Source organism: Rhinoraja longicauda, chromosome 24 (assembly GCF_053455715.1).
Source record: "Rhinoraja longicauda isolate Sanriku21f chromosome 24, sRhiLon1.1, whole genome shotgun sequence".
NCBI classification, from domain to species: domain Eukaryota; kingdom Metazoa; phylum Chordata; class Chondrichthyes; order Rajiformes; family Arhynchobatidae; genus Rhinoraja; species Rhinoraja longicauda.
In genome coordinates, this window is record NC_135976.1 from 31,995,484 (window position 1) to 32,019,880 (window position 24,397).

At 46.1% G+C, this 24,397-nt stretch overlaps 2 protein-coding genes across 2 annotated transcripts in view; both read right to left on the reverse strand.

Moving 5' to 3' along the window:
* Positions 1-9,749, reverse strand: part of LOC144605591 (polymeric immunoglobulin receptor-like) — a 38,370-nt gene extending 28,621 nt beyond the window's left edge. The window contains exons 1-3 of the mRNA XM_078421023.1: positions 9,676-9,749; positions 5,202-5,522; positions 3,035-3,358 (exon numbers count right to left, since the gene is read on the reverse strand). Of these exons, the coding sequence (XP_078277149.1) occupies positions 3,035-3,358; positions 5,202-5,522; positions 9,676-9,733 (703 nt within the window). The 5' untranslated portion in view covers positions 9,734-9,749. The remainder of the gene's footprint in view (positions 1-3,034; positions 3,359-5,201; positions 5,523-9,675) is intronic.
* Positions 9,750-13,963: 4,214 nt separating this feature from the next.
* Positions 13,964-24,330, reverse strand: LOC144605233 (uncharacterized). The gene is made up of 6 exons (XM_078420332.1): positions 24,161-24,330; positions 22,865-22,929; positions 18,054-18,374; positions 16,879-17,193; positions 14,600-14,676; positions 13,964-14,209 (listed from the first exon to the last, which is right to left on the reverse strand). The coding sequence occupies exons 1-6, from the start codon at positions 24,328-24,330 to the stop codon at positions 13,964-13,966; spliced, it is 1,194 nt and encodes a 397-aa protein (XP_078276458.1).
* Positions 24,331-24,397: the final 67 nt, after the last annotated feature.

A 24,397-nucleotide genomic window follows, 5' to 3' on the forward strand; every position in this document is an offset into this window, starting at 1 on the left:
AAGTGACCACTATAACTTCCTTTTTTTTTTTTTTTCCTAATCAGATGTGCAGCACTTTGGTCAACGTGGGTTGTTTTTAAATGTGCTTTCCAAATATAATTGACTTGACTTGACTTGACTTGACTTGCAATAACAAAAAACACAACTTTAAAACAATCAGTCCATTTCTGGAAACTTTTCGAAACAATGGGGCGGCACGGTAGCGCAGCGGTAGAGTTGCTGCTTTACAGCGAATGCAGCGCCGGAGACTCAGGTTCGATCCTGACTACGGGTGCTGCACTGTAAGGAGTTTGTACGTTCTCCCCGTGACCTGCGTGGGTTTTCTCCGAGATCTTCGGTTTCCTCCCACACTCCAAAGACGTACAGGTATGTAGGTTAATTGGCTGGGTAAATGTAAAATGTAAAAATTGTCCCTAGTGGGTGTAGGATAGTGTTAATGTACGGGGATCACTGGGCGGCACGGACTTGGAGGGCCGAAAAGCCCTGTTTCCGGCTGTATATATATGATATGATAATGTAGCCAGCCGTCACAAGCTGAAGACTAAATCTGCACCGCAGCGCCCTCCTGAAAAAGGGGGGGGGGGGAGCGTTTTAAAACCTCTGTAACTTAAAAAATACTTGACTTGACTTGCAATAACAAAAAACACAACTTTAAAACAATCAGTCCTTTTCTGGAAACTTTTCGAAACAATGTAGCCAGCCGTCACAAGCTGAAGACTAAATCTGCACCGCAGCGCCCCCCTGAAAAAGGGGGGGGGGGGAGCGCTTTAAAACCTCTGTAACTTAAAAAATACGCGACCAAAGTAAATGAAAATATCACGGCCGAGCGAGTTGGGCCCGTCCCCACAACCCCCATTCTCTCCTCCCCAGCCCCACTCTTACTCTCCAAGTGTGCCCGTTGGGCCTGTCCTCCTGATCTGTGTATGTCAAGTGACCACTATAACTTCCTCCTTTTTTTTTTTCCTAATCAGATGTGCAGCACTTTGGTCAACGTGGGTTGTTTTTAAATGTGCTATACAAATATAATTGAGTTGACTTGACTTGACTTATGTGCAGCACTTTGGTGAACGTGGGTTGTTTTTAAATGTGCTATACAAATATAATTGACTTGACTTGACTTGACTTGCAATAACAAAAAATGCTACTTTAAAACAATCCTTGCTTTTCTGGAAACTTTTCGAAACAATGTAGCCGTCACAAGCTGAAGACTAAATCTGCACCGCAGCGCCCCCCTGAAAAAGGGGGGGGGGGCAGCGCTTTAAAACCTCTGTAACTTAAAAAATACGCGACCAAAGTAAATGAAAATATCACGGCCGAGCGAGCGCGAGATTGACGATTGAGGCGGTGCGAAAACCGTGGCGCTACGGTTTGCCTTTTTTCCGCAATCGATGTTACGTACGGTTCAGGTCATTCCCAAAAAATATATATATATATCTACATAACACAAGATCTGAGTTTTAGTAATATATAGATAGATAGACTAGCAAAGCGGGCCCGTTGGGCCCGTCCCCACACCCCCCATTCTCTCCTCCCCTAGCCCCACTCTTACTCTCCAAGTGTGCCCGTTGGGCCCGTCCTCCTGATCTGTGTATGTCAAGTGACTTGCAATAACAAAAAACACTACTTTAAAACAACCAGTGCTTTTTTGGAAACTTTTCGAAACAATGTAGCCGTCACAAGCTGAAGACTAAATCTGCACCGCAGCGCCCCCCTGCACCGCAGCGCATTAAAACTTCTGTAACTTAAAAAATACGCGACCAAAGTAAATGAACATATCACGGCCGAGCGAGCGCGAGATTGGCGACTGAGGCGGTGTGAAAACCGTTACGCTACGGTCCGCCTTTTTTCCGCAATCGATGTTACGTATATATCAGGTCAAACCACAAAAAAAACCATATACAAGATCTGAGTTTTAGTAATATATAGATAGATAGATAGATATACAAACCTAGATATATATATAAATACATAGATATATACAAACATATATATATATATATATATATATATACACGCGCACGCAAACATGCACAAACACATATATATATATATATATATATATATATATATATATATATATATATACACGCACACAAACACGCACAAACGCGCACATAATCGAAAACAATAAAAAAATAGTGCAATAATAGCCATAATAGTCTGTGTAGTTCAGAGCTTATTGACGGTTGTAGAGTTCAATAGCCTGGTGGCTGTTGGGACAAAGCTGTTCCTGCTCCCTTTTAACTAATAAGAGACACCGCCAACACACCAGTGAATCATATGTACTGATAATTCCTGGTTCGTTCCCATCTCCGAGGAACGGCGGTGCTAGAGGGGCGTTTAAAGGGCTCAGCTTGGAGGGGCACCAAACCCAATTTCAGAGCATATTCCAGCCAGGCGACTAGTCTCTGTTAACATTGGGAGACCCATTTCTGAAGAACCAGGACCCATTGGAGCGATTAACATAGCAAAGCGTTGAGCACACGGTGAGATAAGACCATAACACACAGGCGTAGATTTAGACCACGCAATCGATTGCATCTACTCCGCCGTTCGACCATGACTGATCATTTTTCCCCTCAACACCAATCTCCTGCCACCTCCCCGTAACCTTTGATGGTTAGATTAGTTTGGTGTATTGTCACGTTTACCGAGGCACAATGAAAAGCCTATGTTGAGTGCTACCAGTTGCCCTTCCTAATTAACAAATTAAGCTATATTGCACCAAATACAACCTCCGCCAACACTAGACAAAACAAATGGTTGTATTGAAATAAGCTACTTCCCAGTCTGAAGAAGGGTCTCGACTGAAAACGTCACCCATTCCTTTCCCCCTGAGATTCCTTGCCTGACCCGCTGAATTGCTCCAGCACTTTGTGTCTATTCTCGGTGTAAACCAGCATCTGCAGTGGCTTCCTACACTCTGTGACTTCGGTGTCACAGACATGCTTTAACGTGTGCATCGGCCTTTTATGGGGCACTTTGCCAATAGCCCTTCGGAAATACTAAGCTGGCCATTCGCTCCACCACTTACCAGAGTTACTGATTCGCATCACATAACTGCAGTTATCTTTTCCCATGGAGATGGTCTCCACGTCCAGCACTTCACCGGTTGTTTCACCTAGAATATTTGCGGCTGTACAGTAATATTGATGGTGGTCGTATTGCAAGGATTGACAATGGATTTCCAGTACACTGGTGTTGGAGATCATTAAATCCGTGGACGGGGTCTTTTCATGCCAGGTGTAGTTAATGGGAGGGGATCCCAAGTAGGACACACAGGACACTGACACTGAGCCTCCGAGACAGGAGACATTTGCTGGCGACACAAATCTAAGCACTGGAGCAGAGACGAATGCTGTGGGAAATGAGCAAACATTCAAACACTGAGAGAACACCTAAAATTCAAAGATAGATTTAAACTTATATATGTTGATTACGTTAACTTCAAGAATCCTTTGCATTCCATCTCTCTCCCTCCCTCCCCCTTCTAGTTCTCCCACCAGTCTTCCTGTGTCCTACTACATCCTATCTTTGACCCGCCCCATCCTCTTCAGTCTGAAGAAGGGTCTCGACACGAAATGTCACCCATTCCTTCCCTCCAGAGTTGCTGCCTGACCCGCTGAGTTACTCCAGCATTTTGTGTCTGCCTCCGATTAGTTTCACTGTCGTTCTGCTTAGTTTCACTGTTTGTTTCCACTCGTTATCACCTTATCCGCAGCCGACAATGGATCGTTGTGGGCTCCACCTTTCCATGATCGTCTGGCTGGCTTTGATTTGTTTTGTTCAACACACCTTTCATTCTTTGTACATTTTCATGTCTCTAGTTTCCCTCTCCCCGAACTCTCAGTCGACACGAACGTCACGAGTTCTTTTCTCCAGAGACGCTGCTTGACCATCGAAGTTACTCCAACGTTTTGTGTCTATCATCGGTGTAAACCAACATCTGCAGTTCCTTCCCACAACTAAAAAAATCAAACACTGTCCGATGTCCAAGACTTTCGCCGTTGGAATCTCACAATCTCATCCACCCCATACCCATTAACAGCCTGAATACATTAATCGGTAAAGCATGACTCCTCAATCCTCACTGCGGGTGCAGTCTGTACGGAGTTTGTACGTTATCCCTGCGACCGCATAAGTTTGCCCCGGTTGCTCCGGTTTCCTCCCACACTCCAAAGACGCACAGGTTTGTAAGCTAATTGGCTTGGTATAACCGTAAATTGCCCCGTCTGTGTGTAGGATAGGGCTATTGTGCGGAGATCGCTTGTCGGCGCGGTGGGGCCAAAGGCTTGTTTCCGCGCTTTATCTCCAAAGTCTAAAATCTCTCTCTGCTTCCTCTCAGCTGCCTGAACTGCCAACTGTTAGAGTCATAGAGTCATACACTGTGGAAAAAGGCCTCTTTGGGCCCCGCGTGCCCATGCCAACCAACATGTCCCATCTACATTAGATCCACCCGCCCGCATTTGGCCCACATCCCTCGAACACTTTCCAATTGATGAACCTGTCCAAGTGTGGTTTTTTTTTGCAGTGCACAGCAGCGCTTCAAATCGGGTGCGCAACGATGACGCTGAGGATGGTTCACTAAGGAAATGAGGGTTGCAATGAGAGAGAGAGAGAGAGAGAGAGAGAGAGAGAGAGAGAGAGAGAGAGAGAGAGAGAGAGAGAGAGAGAGAGAGAGAGAGAGAGAGAGAGAGAGAGAGAGAGAGAGAGAGAGAGAGAGAGAGAGAGAGAGGAGAGAGAGAGAGAGAGAGAGAGAGAGAGAGAGAGAGAGACTGGCTGGTCTATGAGGTGGGGGCGAGGAGCGGGCTGGTCTGCTCCGGGAGGACGGAACGCAGTCTGTTGAGCTCTCGGGTCTGATTCCCTGTTCATGATTCTCCGGGTATTCAGACTGGGAGCAACACTTGTTTCTCACTGATCTGTTCTTGTCGGATTATCAGTTTGAGTGGGACATTTCATACAGTTCAGAGGCAGGGAAATGTGCTGAGCATCCCACTTGAAGAGGGTGGCCGCTCAGTGGGACAGAGCCCGCACTGAGTGAGAGAGCAACATGAGTGGGGTTTCCCCACCCCCGCCCGCTCCCCGCAGGTCTCTGCACCGCTGCGGAGCCTCGGGATATCGGTGCTGCCCTGACTCTTCCCGGAGAAAACATGGATCAGGCATTTTAGTGGAGACATCAAGTCAATCGCTGAGAAACGTACCGTGAGACACACGTAGCTCTGTGCTGAACATCTGATCCTCGCCAGATGTTGTAATTCCACAGCTGTACCGTCCATTATCTTCATAGAGAAGATCCTCCATCGTCACACTAAATTTTCCTCGTGCCGGGTCGTCTGTGATTGATATTCTTCCCCTCCGTCCGTGTTGCTCAATTGTTTCGACCAAAACGGAACAATGTTGTCTCTTCCCTCGGCACCAATACTTTGTGTTTGAGCCGTACTTCGCATCGTAATGACACTCGGTTGTGATCGATTTTCCCACGACTCCCCACAACAAACCGTCTCCCCAAAACACGCCTGAAACTGAAGAAGGGAGGGGAGAGGGGGGTGCGAGGGGGGGGGGGGGGGGGGGGTTAAGAGGTAGTTTTGAAGCCAAACATTGCAAGCATTTATCTCAAGAGGACTAGAATACCTTAACAGAGATGTTGTGCTGAGGCGCTATAAGGCGATGGTCAGGCCGCAATTGGAGTATTGTGAGCAATTTTGTGAGGAAGGATGTGCTGGCTCTGTAGAGGATCCAGAGGAGGGTTACGAGAATGATCCCAGGGATGAACGGGTTAACATATGATAAACGTTTGACGACATTGGGCTCTACTCGCTGGAGTTTAGAAGAATAAGGGGGGGGGGGGGGGGGACACCTCGTTGAAACTTACCGAATAGTGAAAGAGTGGATGTGGAGAGAATGTTACCACTAGTGGTAGAGTCTCGGACCAGAGGTCAGAGCCTTAGAATTAAAGGAAGGAGATGAGGAGGGGATTTCTTTAGTTAGAGGGTAGTGAATCTGCGGAATTCATTGCCACAGAAGGCTTTGGAAGCCAAGTCAATATATATTTTTTAGTCAGACATAGGTTGATTCCTAATAAGCACGGGTGTCAGGGGTTATGGGGAGAACGCAGGAGGATGGGGCTAGGACAGAGAGATAGACAAGGATGTGACAAGTAAAATGGTTGAATGGTTGAAGGAGAGCCAGTGGATGTAGTGTATCTAGATTTTCGGAAAGTCTTTGATAAGGTCCCACACGGGAGGTTGGTGAGCAAAATTAGAGCACATGGTATTGGGGATGGGGTATTGAAATGGATAGAGAATTGGTTGGCAGACAGGAAGCAAAGAGTCGGAATAAACGGGTCCTTCTCAGAATGTTGGGCAGTGGCGAATGGAGTGCCGCAAGGTTCGGTACTGGGGCCGCAACTATTTACAATATATATTAATGATTTGGATGATGGAATTAGAAGTAACACTAGCAGGTTTGCAGATGACACAAAGCTGGGTGGCAGCGTGAACTGCGAAGAGGATGTTAGGAGGTTACAGGGTGACTTGGAGAGGTTGAGTGAGTGGGCAGATGCATGGCAGATGCAGTCTAATGTAGATAAATGTGAGGTTATCCACTTTGGCGGCAAAAACAAGGAGACAGATTATTATCTCAACGGTGTCAGATTAGGTAAAGGAGAAGTGCAACGAGACCTGGATGTCCTTGTACACCAGTCACTGAAAGTAAGCGTGCAGGTACAGCAGGCAATGAAGAAAGCCAATGGCATATTGCCCTTCATAGCGAGGGGATTTGAGTACAGGAGCAAAGATGTCCTTCTGCAGTTGTATAGGGCCCTGGTGAGCCCACATCTGGGGTATTGTGTGCAGTTTTGGTTTCCTAATTTGAGGCAGGACGTCCTTGCTATTGAGGCAGTGCAGCAAAGTTTCACGAGGTTAATCCCTGGGATGGCGGGACTGGCATATGAGGAAAGATTGGAAAGACTGGGCTTGTATTCACTGGAATTTAGAAGGATGAGAATGTCCCTTATGGAGACGTATAAAATTATAAAAGGACTGGCCAAGTTAGATGCAGGAAAAATGTTTCCAATGTTGGGGGAGTCCAGAACCCGGGGGTACAGTCTATGAATAAAGGGGAGGCCATTTAAAACTGAGGTGAGAAGAAACTTTTTCACACAGAGAGTTGTGAATTTGTGGAATTCTTTGCCACAGGCCAATTCACTGGATGAATTTAAGAGAGAGTTCGATAGAGCTCTCGGGGCTAGTGGAATCAAATGATATGGGAGAAGGCAGGCACAGGTTACTGATTATGGATGAGCAGCCATGATCACAATGAAGTGCGGTGCTGGCTCGATGGGCCAAATGGCCTCCTACTGCACCTATTTCTATGTTTCTATGTTTCTAGATCAGCCATGATTGAATGGCGGAGTAGACTTGATGGCTCAAATTACGTAATTCTGCTGGTATCACTTATGAACACGAACAGGATTAGGAGGGAGCGAGACATCAGCCATGATTAAATGGCGGAATAAATAAGATGGGCCGAATGGCATAATCCTGCTCATATCACTTATAAACATGAACTATGGGGATATTCAATACAATCAGATACATTCTCAAAACTATATTAATATCGCGTCTTTTTAGGGTCTAGGTTGTAACCCATGTTTAGACTTTAGACTTTGGGAATAGAGCGCGAAAACAGGCCCGTAGGAGGGTGTGGACGCTGGGGATTCCGGCCCGTTCCAAGACCTCTGTGTCGGGAATTGTGTCTTGCCACCTGATGTGAAGGAGTCTGCGTAGGCTGCTCAAGTGAAAGTGGTTGAGCTGTTTGGCATGTCTGGGGTAGACAGTCCAGGTCTCACTGGCATAGAGAAGAGTGGTGAGAACCACTGCACGGGAGGCCGAACAGCTTGGAAGACGGCGGGAATGGAAGTGGAATGTGGTTCAGTATGGAGTCTCCACGGAGCAGTGGGTTAGCGCGGGGGACGATCGAAACCACTTAAATTTTGAATACTCTCTTTGCATAAGGATTCGGGAAATCACATAGTTAAACCGAGGAATGCATTTGTATAATGGAAGTTCTGAAATGATAATTTGTGTGTAGGCAGGAACTGCAGATGCTGCTTTATTGGAAGTTAGTCACAAAATGCTGGAGTAAGTCAGAGGGCCCGGCAGCATCTCTGGCGACAAAGAATAGGTGACGTTTCGGGTCGGAACCCTTCTTCGGAACTTACAGTATATGTCACAACGTGTGTGCCCTCTGGTCCTTAAATGTCGGCTTGCTCCAGTAGCCATAAGAAGGGCGCCGACCCAAAACGTCGCCTGGCCACGTCTTGCTCAGATGTAGCCTGACCAGCTCAATTCCTCCAGTATTTTATTTATTTGCTCAAGATTCCGACAGTTTGTTGTGCCTCCAGCCTATCGAACCTCTCCTTATATAGCACGCCTTCCAGTCCCGGTAACATCCTTGTGAATCTTTCCTGTATTCTCTTAATTTTAACGATTTGGGATTTTAATTCCACTGCTCCTTCAACGATAGCCAGAGCGCATTAGAAATATTACCCGTTATAGAAGTGGACATTTTCCGTTCATTCAGATATTTTTACTGCTAAATCACGGTTATAAACTTTGAGATTAATGAAGGGCATAGATAGAGTGGAAAGGATGTTTCCACTGGGGGAGAGTCTAGGACCAGAGGGCTCAGATTTAAAGGGCGCTCTTTTAGAAAGTAGGTTCGAAGGAACTGCTTTAGTCAGAGGATGGTTAATCTGTGGAACACATTGCCTCAGAGGGCTATGGAGGCCGAGTCAGAGGACATTTTTAAGGCAGGGATTGAAAATTCTTGATTAGAACGGGTGTCAAGGGTTATGAGGAGAAGGCAGGAAATTTGCATCAGTCGGCAGAGATCAGCCATGATTGAATGGTGGTGTAGACTCGATGGGCCGAATGGCCTAATTCTACTCCTATAACGTGTGAACTTTACATTATCGTTTCAAACTAAGACAGACAATTTTGCGACTGTATTCGCAGAGCAGAGAACGAGAAGGTAGGGTTAGGTTTATCATTGCCACGTGTGCCGAGATACAGCGCAAGGTTTTGTTTTGCGTGCTATCAATCTAATCACATAATACTGTACAAAGATACAATCAGGTAAAGCGAGGGGAACTGTATAGAATGCAGAATGTAGCTCTCGACCTTGTAGCGCACCAGTTCCATAGACAAAGCCAATGTCCGCAGTGGGGTACAGATGGACCAGACAGTGCCCTAGCTTATGGAAAGGACATGTAAACGAAGAAGTAAAATGTGGGAAAAGACCACATCGTCGGTATTAATTTCTATTCTTGGGATTTGGGCGGCACAGTGGCGCAGCGGTAAAGTTGGTGCCTTACAGCGCCAGAGACCCAGGTTCGATCCTGACTACGGCTGCTGTCTAATCGAAGTTTGTCAGTTCTCTCTGTGACCTGGGCGCTCCAGTTTCCTCCCACCCTCCAAAGCCCCTCGGGTTTGTAGGTTAGTTGGCTCCTGATCACTGTAAATTGTTCCTAGAGTGTAGGATAGTGCTAGTGTGCGGGGTTTCCACGCTGCATCTCTAAACTCCAAAGCAATAGCATTTTCGAAACATCTATGACACGGAAACGACGCAAAAGAACATTGATTATCGAAATATCTCACTCTGTTTGTTACTTACCGGGCAAGGAACAAAGGAGAAGAATCGGAACCCACATTGTTTGATTCGTAGAGACCATGGCAACACTTGCTTGTCCCTCAGCTCTTTGTCCTCAAAGCTAACAAAAAATCTTATAAGTAGAATAGAAATGAGGAAGAAGGCAGCAGGAAGTCCAGTCAAAAAAGGACAAAGGACCAGCTGATGTCTGAGACGTTACATCACAAAATACCCTTGGTTATTTTTAACAAGTAAGACTGAAACTAATTTCGCTGATTGATAGTAATCACACAAATCACTTTCCTTCCGTTCACTCCATTTGCATCGCACGCTGCCTCGGTCAGGCCACTAGCATAATCAAGGACGTGTCGCACCCCGGCCACTCCCTCTTCCTCCCTCTCCCATCAGGCAAAAGGTACAGAAGTGTGAAAACGCACACCTCCAGATTCAGCGACAGGTTTTCCCCAGCTGTTATCAGGCGACTGAATCATCCTACCACAACCAGCAAGCAACAAAAACTTTTCAATGTGCCGCGGTACACGCGACAATAAACGAACAGTTCAAATGATTACATAAGCGGAACTTTAAAACTGTCATAATGTTATATATTTCCATCAGGGCTCCCCTCATTCTCCGACATTCCGGAGAAAAGCAATCCAAGTTTGTCCAAATGGCTTGTATGACAGATAAGAAATCACCTATGTCTTGTCCGTGCCTCTGCCATATATGGCGTTTAAAGACATGATGATATCACATAGCCGAAGACTGGCATACTTAACAAAATGGGGATCTCTCCAGCAAGCCAAGATTCATCATTGACCTATCGTTGATCACGGTTGCAAGTGCTTTAGCACTCACACGTTCAGGTCTGTCCTTAGAATGGAGGGGGTGTGCATTTGGAGTTTCTCACATCCCGCAGGCAATTTGATTTGCCATTACATTCACATGGAGATGCTAAGATACAGCACTGCAATGTTTTGATCTCAAGAGGAGCTGGCTGCCTCGCTGAGAATAGCATTTTGTGTCTATCTTCGGTGTAAGCCAGCATCTGCTGTTCCTTCCTACACGAAAAGCGGGAGTAACTCAGCGGGACAGGCAACATCTCTGGAAAGAAGGGATGGGTGACGTTTCGGGTCGACAGCCGCCTTTAGTCTGAAGAAGGGTCTCGACCCGAAACGTCACACATCCCTTCTCTGCAGAGTTGCTGCCAGTCCCGCTGAGTTACTCCAGCTGTTTGGAACTATCTTCGGTTTAAGTCCACATCTGCAGTTTCTTCCTACACTTTTGATCCGACCTGTTGGTTGTGGAACCACATTGTTTTCTTCACTGCATTCTGTTTTTTGGCGTTCATAATGCTTGCCAGGCGGTGTGTTCAGCGCTGCTCATTGACGCAACGTTGGTATCTTGGTTTGATTGTAGCAGTTGAGAGATTTGCCAGATATGCCAGACCATGAGGGTTACAGATCGCGATGGAAGTACAAACCCATGGTTCAGGGATGTTGAGGTGCCAGATTTGACCTGATTCTGCCTTATGTAGTACATTGGCAGAATGGCAAAACATAATAATGAAGGGTGTCCTTGGCGTGAAACTGGAACCTTTACCACAGAAGGACTAAGCGGTTGTTTGCCCTACCAATGCGATGATAGGCAAGCACATCTTCTGCACGTTGACTGCTAAGGATGAATTCCGGTAGATATATCGTTATATTGGATCGTTCATGAACTGCCACAGACCCTGTTGTTCACTATGCATTCATGATTCAACTAATATTATATGATGGCGTTACAAAGCCATACATATACGGGTTTTGAAATTGTATATCTCTGCCCAGAGAGCTGTCTGCTATTGACACTATCAGTGTCAATCACTATCAGTCCAAGGGTCTTCACAATGGAGGACAGGAATTTAACACAGAAATTGCTGCAGTCTCCGCTGCCAACAATGTGATGGATGATGGTTGGTAGGGTACAAGATGTCACTTATGAAATAAAGGGTGTATAGAGCAGGGCAAAATCCGACGGATGAGGTGTCTGGCATATTTGAATGTGGGGATGAGAATGTTGTAGCGCAGAATATATGGGACTGGGAACCAATATATTCCAATGATCCCCAAATTGATTGTTCAATGGAACTTGTTGTGCGTTATTGTGTTGGTAGCTGGTTATAAATAATCTAAAACAGATGGCGAGAGGAAAGCAAGAGATTAGTCAGGAGATTGCGGCATCGTATTTAGTTATTTAATTTAGTTTAGAGATACAGCATAGAAACAGGCCCTTCGGCCCACCGAGTCCGCGCCGACCAGTGATCCTCACACTTTAACACTATCTTACACACACTAGGGACAATTTACACTTATACCAAGCAAATTAACCTACAAACCTGTACGTCTTTGGAGTGTGGGAGGAAACCGAAGATCTCGGCGGAAACCCACGCGGTCACAGGGAGAACGTACAAACCCCATACAGACAGCACCCGTAGTCAGGATCGAACCCGGCTCTCCGGCGCGGCAAGCGCTGTAAGGCAGGAACTCTACCGCTGTATGGTATGGCATTGTATTTATTTATCACATGTACCGAGGAGATTATTGGAGCAATCAATTCTTTGCATGAACATTCCCGCAGCAGATTATTTGGGACACTATTGGAAATAAGAAATGGTACAATGCAGGAAGCAGGTAGTCTTGGTCAATGGGAGAACATAATAATAATAATAATAATAATAATATTCATTTATTGTCATTGCAACGAGTACAACGAAATTAAAAAATAGCCAATCCTGACGGTGCGTACAAACATGGACACTGAAGCGCAAGAACTAATGACAAAATACATTTATATATATATCCGATCCTGGGGCAGAGTCTTCAACGGAATCCCTGTCATCAGGAGTCTTCATTTTACCTCAGGGGCCACACTGTGAGAATTTGGTTCAACAGGTCTCTGCAAAAGGCAATGGGGAAGTCATCAGACTCATTGACACTGGGAACTTAGTATTATTTTACATAACCTGTCTGAAACTGGCTCAGGGTCTCTGACATTAACCACATTGCGCAGTGCAATTAATGTTGCCAACAAACGTTCTATAATATTTCTCACTGAACTGAATTTATTGAAAAGGAGCATTGCTTTCAATAGGATTCGTGGGTGTGCAGGATTTCCGTAATTGACTTGTGTATTTTAAAACACTAATGGAAATCATTTTGGAGCATTCAGTGATTCCACTGATGCCCATGACAACCTACCTGGGGTTTTCTCGTGTACCTTGTGACTGAAATAGTGCATATCACAAGCAGCGTAAAGAGCACCCATCGCCCCACTTTCCATATCAAGTGACTGAGGAAAGAAGACATTGTATAGCGTCAATGGAGGACAGGCGATGGCTTTGTCTTTACAAAATTTATCTCCTGCTTCCTCTGTAATCTTCATGGCACAGAGCAGATTAGAGCAGCAGATTAGAGTTATTTGGTCAAAGCACGGAAACATGCCCTTCGCCACCCCCCTCCCCCCACCCCCCACCCCCCACACACACACACACATTGTAAAACGGACCAAATTGGCATTCTGGGCTAGCCCTATATGCCTGCATTTGGACCATATCCCTGAAAGCCAACGGAGTTCAACTGGAAGGATTTACTGGTTCTTCCAATTTCCAATTGCCTTGCATTATCCCAAGTAAGAGTTGCTATTCCACTTCTCATTTCCAGTGTCCATCTCTAATGAAGCTGTGTCTAATTTCCAGCACTAATTTGTCTGCAGATATGATCCAGTAACTGATCTTCAGGGATAGAATCCTGACTGATGGAGAAAACAGGAGGATCTGGAGAAAATGAGAATTATAATGAATAATAGACAGGGACGTTAAAAGAGAAAATCTTCCTTGACAAACAGTGTTGCATTTTTTGAGGAGTTAACCAAGAGTGGACAATGCTAATACTTATGATGATTATTTATTCAATAAGATACTTACAACAGGTTAGGAATAGGAATAAGAATACTTTGTTGTCACAAGTGACTGGGCACAGTGAGATTCTTTGCATGCATACACAATGTATACACATAGCGCCCACCTGCTGACAAAGTAACAAAGCACGCCGGTTCCACCTTTTGATTCCCCCTCCAGCCTATTGGGGGGGGGGGGGGCACCCTTGTTGACCTCCCTCACGGAGGCCCCCCCACGCTGGGTTTCCCATTGTTCTTCCCCTCCCCCCTCACGGTGGTCCTCCACGCCCGCTGCAAGCGACATGTAACGAGGCATTGCCGCCATCGCGAGGCATCACCGCTGCCGCCGCTTCCCCGCTGCCGACGCCCCACTTTACGTCTCCGTGGTGCCGAGCCCGGCCCGTTTGCCGCTTCGCCCGACCTGGGCTTCTACCCGCGAGGCACCGGCCGGGCCCCGACGCGGTCTTCCGTGCGTCGATCCGGAAGGCATCGAGACCGCAGCGCCTCGATAAAGGCCTCCGACCGCATTCCCAGTCCACACACGCGGCCCGTCGGATTCATTGACGATTAATGTCAGTGATTGTGCATACAAGCGACATGTAGCAGCATTGCAAATAGGCTTTAGACCACAAATAGAGAATTGGTCTCAAAGACATCTATTCACAGTGGAATAAAGTGCAAAGTGGTATTCTGCAGGAATCAATGTTGGGACCTCTACTCCTCGCATTTTACCTCAATAATTTCAATTTAGGAATGGAACACACAATTTCAAACTTTACACATGAAGTCGAATTGGGAGAGGGGCAATTAATTTTCATGAGGGCAGCTATATTGTGCAAGAGGATACCTGTCATCTAGCAGAATTACACTTATCTGAAAACTCCATACGGGTACAGGTATGTGTGAGGCGTTCCATATCGATGGGAGACCAAGGGGGGTGAGTCATTTATTGAACGGTGCAACTGCGTTGGAGATATGCGAACAGGAGAACCACGGGGAGCAGAGTCACACATTCCTGATCCACATCGGGTGTGATGCGGTTAGCAAGCTCATTAAAGTAAAGCGACTGGGAACCAAGGCTTAATCCTCAAAGAATAGAAAAAGATTTGGGGAAATTTTGCTAAAGCTATATCCAACGTTAGTTAGACCACATTGGTATTACCAAGAATGGGGCAAATAACGAGTATACTGGAGAGGAGGGATTGAAGATCCATCTCCAAGGATGATAGACACAAAATGCTGGAGTAACTCAGCGGGTCATGCAGCATCTCGGGAGAGAAGGAATGGTTGACGTTTTGGGTCGAGACCCTTCTTCAGACTGATGTCAGGGGAGGGGGCGGCACAAAGATAAAATGTAGTCGGAGACAGGAAGACTAGTGGGAGAACTGGGAAGGGGAGGAGATAGAGAGGGAAAGCAGGGACTACCTGAAGTTAGAGAAGTCAATGTTCATACCGCTGGGGTGTAAACTACCCAAGCGAAATATGAGGTGCTGTTCCTCCAATTTGCCTGGGCCTCACTATGACAATGGAGGAGGCCCAGGACAGAAAGGTCAGATCGGGAATGGGAGGGGGAGTTGAAGTGTTAAGCCATGGAGAGATCAAATAGGTTAAGATATATCTTATATATCCGAGATATATCTAGGATATAAGATATAAGATCTATCCAAGGATGGTACTTAGACTGAGAGAGACTGCATCCGTTTTAGTAAATGTACAGTGATGGTGCATGATGTAAGGAACACCCTCTGAATGGCACCGGAGGGGAGACTTATTTTTATTTTCCGAAGGCAAACATGAAATAATTGAACGATGTAACCGGTCGCCACTCTAATGAACTACATCCAGAATTGGATTTTTAAATCTCTTGTGCCTAAAATATTCAAAACTATAAAAGGAGAGAAATTATTCTTTGGGTCTCAGTCTCGAATCGTGTACATGAGCATCTAATACACTAGGTTCGACTTCATCCTGAGAATCAAAGAGGAATTTCCCTTCATTCTTGGGGAGGTGATGAGAATGTTGGGGAAATAATAAAAGCCATAAAAGATGGATGAGTGTAAATGAGTGGTTGATAGTCAACACTGATATGATGGGCCGAATGGTCATTTTTCTGCATTGTTTCTCTCTACGACTTAGGGACGACACAGTGGCGCAGTGGTTGAGTTCGTGCCTTATAGCGTCAGAGATCCGGGTTCGATCCTAACTACGGGTGGTCACAGTCCGGTGTTTGCGCGTTCTCTCTGTGACCGCGTGGGTTTCCACAGGGTGCGTTGGCTTCCATTTACACTCCAAGAACGTACTGGCCAGGTTGTAAGTTAATTGACTTCTGTAAATTGTTCCTAGAATGTAAGACAGGGTTACGGGTGTACGGGTGATTATTTGTCGGCATGGAGTCGATTGGGTGGAGGGTCTGTTTCATGCTGCATTTCTAAACTAAACTAGACTCTCCGAAGCAGGTCTCATGTAGACGCAACACTGATCAACTGAGAACATTGTACCTTTCAAAGGACCTGGATCGGGTATTGTTCGATGTTATTTTTGCATTCCCAGATGGTGTCGTTGTCGATCCCGTTGATTCACAACGATATTCAAGGTCTGTTGAGAAAGGCAATTAAAATTCAGGTACGTCAAAATAGCTGACCGTTTGTCCACACTTACCGATTACGCCCCTCTCACGTCTACCTTTCTGGACTTGCGGTAGTGACACGAAATATCACATACTGACAGAAATACTGATCATCCCCGCCGTACTTTCAAATAAATCCCTTCGCATTCGTTATTCGACATCTTCTCCAAACTGGGCAACATCAGTTGCAAGTTACATTTCACAGTTCAATTTGATTGAAACTCACCAGTACTGTATTGGTATAGAGCTGTAGACAATCAGGTTATTTTCAGTCGGAGTAAGGGTCCCAATCCGAAATAAGACACAGACTGCTGGATTAATCCAGCGGGTCAGGCATCATCTGTGGAGAACATGGACAAGTGACGTTTCGGTTCTGAAGAAGCGTCCCGATCTAAAATGTCACCTATCCATGTTCTCCAAAGATACCGTTTGACTCGCTGGGCTACTCCAGCACTTTGTGTCTATTTTCGGTGTAAACCAACATCTGCAGTTCCTTCCTGCACGAACATTTTTCTCGTTCCACACCCAGAAGTAGTGTGCAGCACCTAGATTTTATTTTACTCGATCATCCACAAATGCCATGTCCATCTCCAACCTAGAAACCAGGTGGCACTAATAAAAAAAAGTAAACATTCGGATAGATTAGTGAATATGACACTTGCCTTTGATTACTGTCACATAATGGCAATTCACCACTCTGGTGATGACTGTCACGTTGACCATTTCACTGGATCCTGTTCCGCGATTATTGGAGGCTGTGCAGTAATATTGAAGGTGCTGGTGTTTGAATGATCTACAGTGCAGATCCAAGTGACTGTTATCCGAGATCTTTGAATCCATAGACGTGGTCCTTTCATACCATGTGTACTGAATGGGCAGGGATCCCTGGACAGACTCACAGGACAGTGATACTGAGCCATAGGTACAGGAGACATTGGTTGGTGACAGAAATAGAAGGCCAGGAACAGACACAGGTTCTGTTGGAAAGGATCAAACACTCAGACAATGAGTAAATAAATAAAAATCAAATACTCTATAAATTTCTACCATCTCCCAATCGCAACCAGAGCTGTTGAAATCTCACCCGCTCACCAACCTCCCCATGTCTCTAAACTATATACGCTTCCTCCCGCATCTCTGCTATGTGAACGCCCTGATTGTTATTATGCATTATATTTTTTTGCGGATTTGAAAGCACACAGCAAAAAAAAAAAGCTGTTCACTGCAGCTCAGTACGAGTGACAACAAGAAACTAAAAAAAAGTAAAGCAAACACTGCACACTTCAACTGCCCGAGCTGCCCTGGGGCACAGCAGGGGTTGATGTGGAGAGGATGTTTCCACTAATAGGAAAGTCTAGGACCAGAGGCCATAGCCTCAGAATAAAAGGACCTCCCGTTATGGAGAAGAGGAGGAACAATTTCTTTGGACGGAGGGTGGCGAATCTATGGAATTCATTGTCACTGAAGGCTGTGGAGGCGGTCAATTGATATTTATTTTAGGCAGAGATTGATTGATTCTTGATTAGTGCAGGTGTCAGTGGTTATGGGGAGAAGGCAGGAGAATGGGGTTAGGAGGGAGAGATAGATCAGCCACGATTGAATGGCGGAGTAGGTTTGACGGGCCGAATGGCCTAAATCTGCTCCTATCGCTTTTGAACATGACCCTCCGCACTGTGTGAAAGCAACATGAGTGGGGTTTCCCCACCCCCGCCCGCTCCCCGCAGGTCTCTGCACCGCTGCGGAGCCTCAGGATATCGGTGCTGCCCTGACCCTTCCCGGAGGAAACGTGGATCAGGCATTGCAGCGAAGACGTCAAGCCGATCGCTGAGAAACGTACCGTCAGATACTTGGAGTTGAACCTGAAACAATGGATCCTTGCCAGGTGTATTAATTCCACAGTTGTACCATCCTTTATCTTCAGAGTGAAGATCCGCCACAGTCACAGTAAATATTCCTCGTGTCGGGTTATCTGTAATTGACACTCTTCCATTCCGTCCGTGTTGCCCATTTGTTTCCACTAAAACTGTACACTGACGAGTCCTCCCACCGCACCAGTATTTTGCGTGTGAGCGGTGCACTGTGCTATAGTGACATTCGATTGTGATCGCTCTTCCCAAAACTCCTCTTACAAATCTCTTTCCCCACACTGCACCTGAAACTGAGAGGAAAATGTAGAGGACAAATCTACTTAACGCAGCGTTTGCTGGCCCACCCCCTCTTACCCTAACCAACGATGGGCCGAAGGGTCCAACCCGTGACTGGACATTCAATAAACCTTGAGCCAAACAAAAAGGTGCCGGCGTAGCTCGGCAGATCAGGCAGCATCTGTGGAGGGAATGGTCACGTAGAGGGAATGAAATGGTCTTTTCTTCAGACTGATTGGGGAAGGGTGCGGATAGCTGGAGGAGAGGTGGCAGTGGGGGATGGGGCTGGTAATGGTAGAGAGTGAGTGATGGGGGGGGGGGGGGGAGACAATGCCTCCTCAGTACTCCCGCAATCTGCTCTCCCTCTCCATGCATGGTCTTGAAGTACTGACTTTGGACTTTAGAGATACAGTTTGGAAGCAGGCCCTTCGGCCCACCCACTCCACGCCTACCAGCGATCCACTACACCAGCACTATCGCACACACACTGGGGACGATGTGCATTTTTTACAGAGGCCAATTAACCCACAAACCTGCACATCTCCGGGATGTGGAAGATTACTGGTGCACCCGGAGAGAGCCCACACAGTCACAGGGGAAACATAGAAACTTCATACAGATAGCACCCGTAGTCAGGATCGAAACCAGGTATCTGGTGCTGTGAGGCCGCAACTCTACCCGTGAGCCACCGCGTCGCCCACAGATGTACTGTTGCTCGGTAAGTCTACTCACCACCAGATATTTCCATCTAATTGACTCGAACCTTGTTTATCCCCTTGTATATTCCCCCGACCATACACTGGCCTCGTGTCTCAAATCTCCCCCCTCCCCATCTTCCGCCCATCATCCCTCACCTTCTCCAGGTGCACCTGCCAACTGCCTGCCTCTGCCACAGCACCCCCTCCCTTCACCCCCCCTCTCCTCTTTAATTCATAAATTCATTGACTGCCAGTAAATTCTCCGAGGCTCTCACAGCTGCCCCCAACATCTGCACTATTGAGGCCTCTCCCCCCCATCTCAGCACTGAAGATCTCGCCTCTTTATTTAATATCACTTGCTCTTCCATCCTGGATTCTATCGCTCCCCTTAAAATGAAAAAGCCTAAGCCCAAAGGTCGGCCGTGGCTCAATGACACCACAAAAGCCCTAAGAAGGGAGTGCAGAAAATCAGAAAGGAGGTGGAAATGTGACAAGCTTCAAATTTCCTTCGAAATTCTGAGAAAAAAATCTTCTCAAATACCAGGAAGCAGTAAAGTCTGCTAGAGCACAATACTTCTCCGACCTTATTTCAAAAAACTCTCATAACTCCAAGGTCCTATTTAGAACAATGACCTCTGTCATATGTCCCGCCCCAGTACCAGCTTAGTTGGGTCCCCTGCTAAGTGCGAAGGATTCGCTAAATTTTTCACCAACAAAGTTGAGAACATTAGAATAATAATGTATTTATTTAAGAATGAACATTTCCCCTCCCATCCGTGACCTAGCTGTCTCACTAGTCTGTTCATCTAAATTGGACTGCTTCCAACCCGTCACTCTATCCTCCCTTGCAAAGCTTGTCTCCGCTATGAAACCTGCAACCTGCCCCCTTGATCCTGTCCCCACTGCCCTTCTGAAGGATGTCATTGCAATAGCCGGTCCCAGCATCCTCTCTATTATCAACAGTTCTCTGGCCACTGGCACTGTTCCAACCAGTTTCAAGCACGCGGTGGTCCAGCCCCTACTGAAAAAACCTAACCTAGACCCCACCTTGTCTAGCAACTACAGACCCATTTCCAAACTGCCATTCCTGTCAAAAGTCCTTGAAAAGGCAATTCTAAACCAATTAGTGCCCTACCTGCACCAAAACACCATTCTGGAAAGTTTCCAGTCAGGTTTCAGAGCCCACCACAGCACAGAGTCTGCCTTGTTGAAGGTACATAACGACCTGCTTCTCGCCATCGACACCGGCGACTGTGCAATCCTGCTCCTTCTCGACCTCAGCGCAGCGTTCGATACACTGGACCACACCATCCTTATTGACCGTCTCCGGTACGCGGTTGGCATTGATAGCACTGCCCTGAGCTGGTTCGCTTCGTACCTCAAAGATAGGAGTTTCGCCATCAACATAGGCAGTTATTCCTCTGCTCCAGCTATCCTCTCCTGCGAAGTTCCACAAGGCTCCATCCTAGGCCCCATTCTCTTCTCTCTACACATGCTCCCCTTTGGCCAAATCATTCAAAGGCACGGCATTTCTTTCCACTGCTATGCCGATGACACTCAGCTTTACCTCCCCCTGAAACCCAACAACCAGTCAAATTTAAACAGCCTCTTACACTGCCTTGAGGACATAAAATGTTGGATGGCACAGAACTTCCTCCAATTAAATGAGAGAAAGTCTGAGGTCATCCTATTCGGCCCCCACGACTCCATCAAATCGATAACAGGCAGTCTTGGAAGTCTATCCTACCTAGTCAAACCGCATGTCAAAAACCTCGGCATGATATTTGACTCTGCATTAAAATTTGATAAGCAGGTCAACGCTGTGGTAAAAGCCAGCTTCTTCCAACTTCGAACCATAGCTAAAATGAAACCTTACCTCCAATTCGACGACACAGAAAAAATCATTCACGCTTTCATTTCCTCCCGCCTAGACTACTGCAACTCCCTATACACTGGGATCAGCCAATCTTCCCTGTCCCGCCTGCAACTGGTCCAAAACGCCGCAGCGAGACTCCTGACGGGTACCCGTAAAAGGGACCACATCACCCCGATTCTGGCCTCTCTCCACTGGCTCCCTGTACGGTACAGAATCAACTTCAAGATCCTCCTATTCACGGCAGGAAAATGAGGTTCGGAGGGAGAGATGGATCAGCCGTATTTGAATGGCGGAGTAGAGTTGATGGACTGAATGGCTGAATTCTGCTCCTATCACTTATGATCTATGACCTTTCATGTTAGCTTGAGACAGTTTTTCTTATCTCCCACTCGGCCAATCTTTGCCCCATCTTGCCTCAACTTCGCCGTAAACTCAACATTTAAGTCTAAATCATCAATAGATGCGTCGAAAATGGAAGGCCTTAATACTTCTTGAATCTACGGTTAGTTCAACTCCCAAATGTCTCTGTGTTGTTGACTGATTTTGGGTGGAGGCAAACAAATTTAAGTGAAATATTCGCTTTCTTATTCAACGGTTAACTTTAAAAGATTCAGTAAGGTACTGAGTTCAAGGAAGATGACGCTGCCTTTGCTAGTTGCCCGCCTCCACCCTCTGTCTACATATATATCTCCAGATCATCGTCTATATCTATCGTTTCCCTATCCCGAGAATTTCATGCTAAAAGGTCTACACCCGAAAGTTACAAATTCCTTCTCTCCAGAGATGCTGTCTGTCCCGTTGCGTTACTCCAGCTTTTTTGTTGTTGTTGCCTATCCATGAAGAACGGAGGGGTAAACCTTCTCATCAAATTTAAACAAAAGAAGCTATTGTACTTTGGACACTATACTTGTAGATTTTATTCCTCTGCGACTTCCATAGTGGCATTCGGAGCATAATAAAACTCGTTTTAAGAATGGAAAGGGCGCATTTATAAATCGTGCAAACATTTTTCAGGTGTAGTTCCCTATTTCTTGATGCACAAACAATATTAATTTCCGAAACATTGACACTGATTTGTGTGATGCAACGATACAGATAGAAGACAACGTCGCCATTATGTTCAGTTTTTTCCCCCGTTGTATTTTCTGCATTTAAAGGTCTATATAAATTTGGCCGTTAATCAGAGTGCTAAAGGGACTCAGCGGGCCAGGCAACATCTGGAACCTACAGACGACGTTTCGGGTTGGAACTCGTCTTCAGAGTGGTTGGAGTGGATATGAGAGGGGGGTGGGGGGTGGGGGAGGAGTGGAAAAAGCTCGAAGAGACAAAGGGGTGGGAAAAGAGCCTGGCAAGTGACAGGTGGATACAGGTGGTGGGGTTCTTGATTTGCAGGTGGGTGGAATAAGTGACAATGGAAGATGTGACAAGGGTTTCAGAGTAGGAGAATAAAACAAGTGAAATGTAAAGACAAGGGTCTGTGATACAGGTGGAATTGACAAGGGAGGAGGGGAAATGTGGGGGATTAAAGGGAAATGGGGTCCAAAGGAGAGGACATGACTGTACCAAGGAGGGTAAATAAGCACGGTAACGGGGGTTGGAGTGGAAGGTGATAGAACTTCATGCGCATCGGGATGGAGTGGGGAACAGAGGGAAGACAGGGGCGGTAGGGGTTTGTTACTTGAAATTTGAGAATTGGATGTGCATCCCGTTGAGTTGTAAGCTACCCAAGTGGAATATGAGGTGCTGTACCCCCAGTTTGCGTGTGGCCTCACTCTGGCAATGGGGGAGGCCCAGGACAGAAATTACATTAAAGGAACGGGTTGAGGAGTTCATATGGGGAGCACGGAATGCAGCAGACGGGGCTTAAAGCTGTGAACAAGACCCAAACTAACACTGATTATCGGAATATTCAACTTTGCCGGTCACTCACCGGGCAGGTGACTAATGAGAAGTATCAGAATCCACATGGTTTTATCCACAGTGACCAGACCAGAACTTGTTGTTCAGCTCTGTCCTCAGAGCTAAATTATTTCCCAAGACGACGGATATTAGTGCAATATCAACGACGAAGAATGCAACAGGAAACGTGACAGTGGCCGATGAAATATCACACATTAAATTTGAAATTTGAATAGGTTCAAGGTGACGGGGAAAAGGTTTAATAGGAATCTGAGGGATAACATTTTCGCACAAATGGTAGGGAGTGTACGGAACGAGCTGTCAGATGAGGTAGTTGAGGCAGGGACTATACCAAAACCGTTGAACAAATAGATGGCTAGAACAGGTTTGCAAGAATATGGATCAAACACAGGCAGGTGGGACTAGTGTAAGATAGGACGTGTTGGCCGGTGTGAGCAAGTTGGGCCGAAAGGCCTGTTTCCACACTATGACTCCAAGCCCTCACCGTTGCACCCAACGAACAAAAAGGAATCCGACTTTAGTTGACTGACAGAAAGATAAACGAGGCAGGATTCGGGTGTCATCAGGATTGGTAAAGTCTTTCAATTGAGTGTAATTGAATGGTAAGCAAAAATTTGAACAAATATTCTTTTTAACTGCCTGGGCTGTGTGAGAAAATGTCCTCATCCCATCACTTCAAACATTGGGCCTGTTATAGTGGCGGTGTTCTAATGGTTGGGCGCGGGGCTAAAAACAGACAGCATTCACCTGGGATGTCAATAATGTATTTGGCTCCGCAGATTTTTTTTTAGGCTGAGGATGGTATTGTCTCGCCAGGAGAATTTAGCACTATTGGAACCAGACCAAGCAATGGTCTTGTAATATCCAAGCCAAGGCGCGACTCAGCGCTGTGTACTAATCATGTTTTCTGCAATCCTATCCAAATCATTAATATATGAGATAAACAAAAAGATTGGGTTTTCCACCTATTTCTTGTTTCGAGACCTTCAACACGTCCTCTTTCATGGCCTAGACATGCTTCAGAATGTCACTGCTGCCTCTCCTAAACTCAATACATTTCACTATCCTTCTTTACGTTCAATACTGATTGCAATGTTTTTATTTAAGGTGCAGTCTGAACCGCGGTTCAGAATACAGAACCACATAAGATGGGAATTTACAAAGCTGCTGAATATCCGTCTGCAGCAGATGGCTCGGTTCGAACCCGGGTCTTTCTCCTCTGTAAGGCTGCAGTTCTGCTAGTTGCGCCACTGTGCCACCCACCAAAATATGTAAAACATGTTTTTTTTAAAGTTGTCAATTACACATTGTGAAATTCAAGCTCTGAGGGTCAGTCTCTGTCAACGAGCTCACGGTGATTTCACGACCTGTCGTCCTTCTGCCTTGTTCCACATTTCTGTTCTGGGTAACTGAGAACATGTTGTTCTTCGTCTCACCATTGATCATCAGCCCCTCACTTAGATTATTGTTATCCATTTCTGTCAAGATTTTAACGCACAATTTTATTTTGGAGTAAACTGTCAAATATATTCCTCTATTTATT

What these genes read in the sequence shown, in the direction of transcription:
- LOC144605233 (XM_078420332.1), bottom strand. Translation starts at nt 24,330, where the DNA reads ATGGATAACAATAATCTAAGTGAGGGGCTGATGATCAATGGTGAGACG. An exon ending in TCTCATTAGTCACCTGCCCG is followed by an intron (nt 18,375 to 22,864) that starts GTGAGTGACCGG and finishes TTTTCCTCTCAG; the next exon opens with TTTCAGGTGCAGTGTGGGGA. An exon ending in TTATGTGACAGTAATCAAAG is followed by an intron (nt 14,677 to 16,878) that starts GCAAGTGTCATA and finishes CTATTCTTTGAG; the next exon opens with GATTAAGCCTTGGTTCCCAG.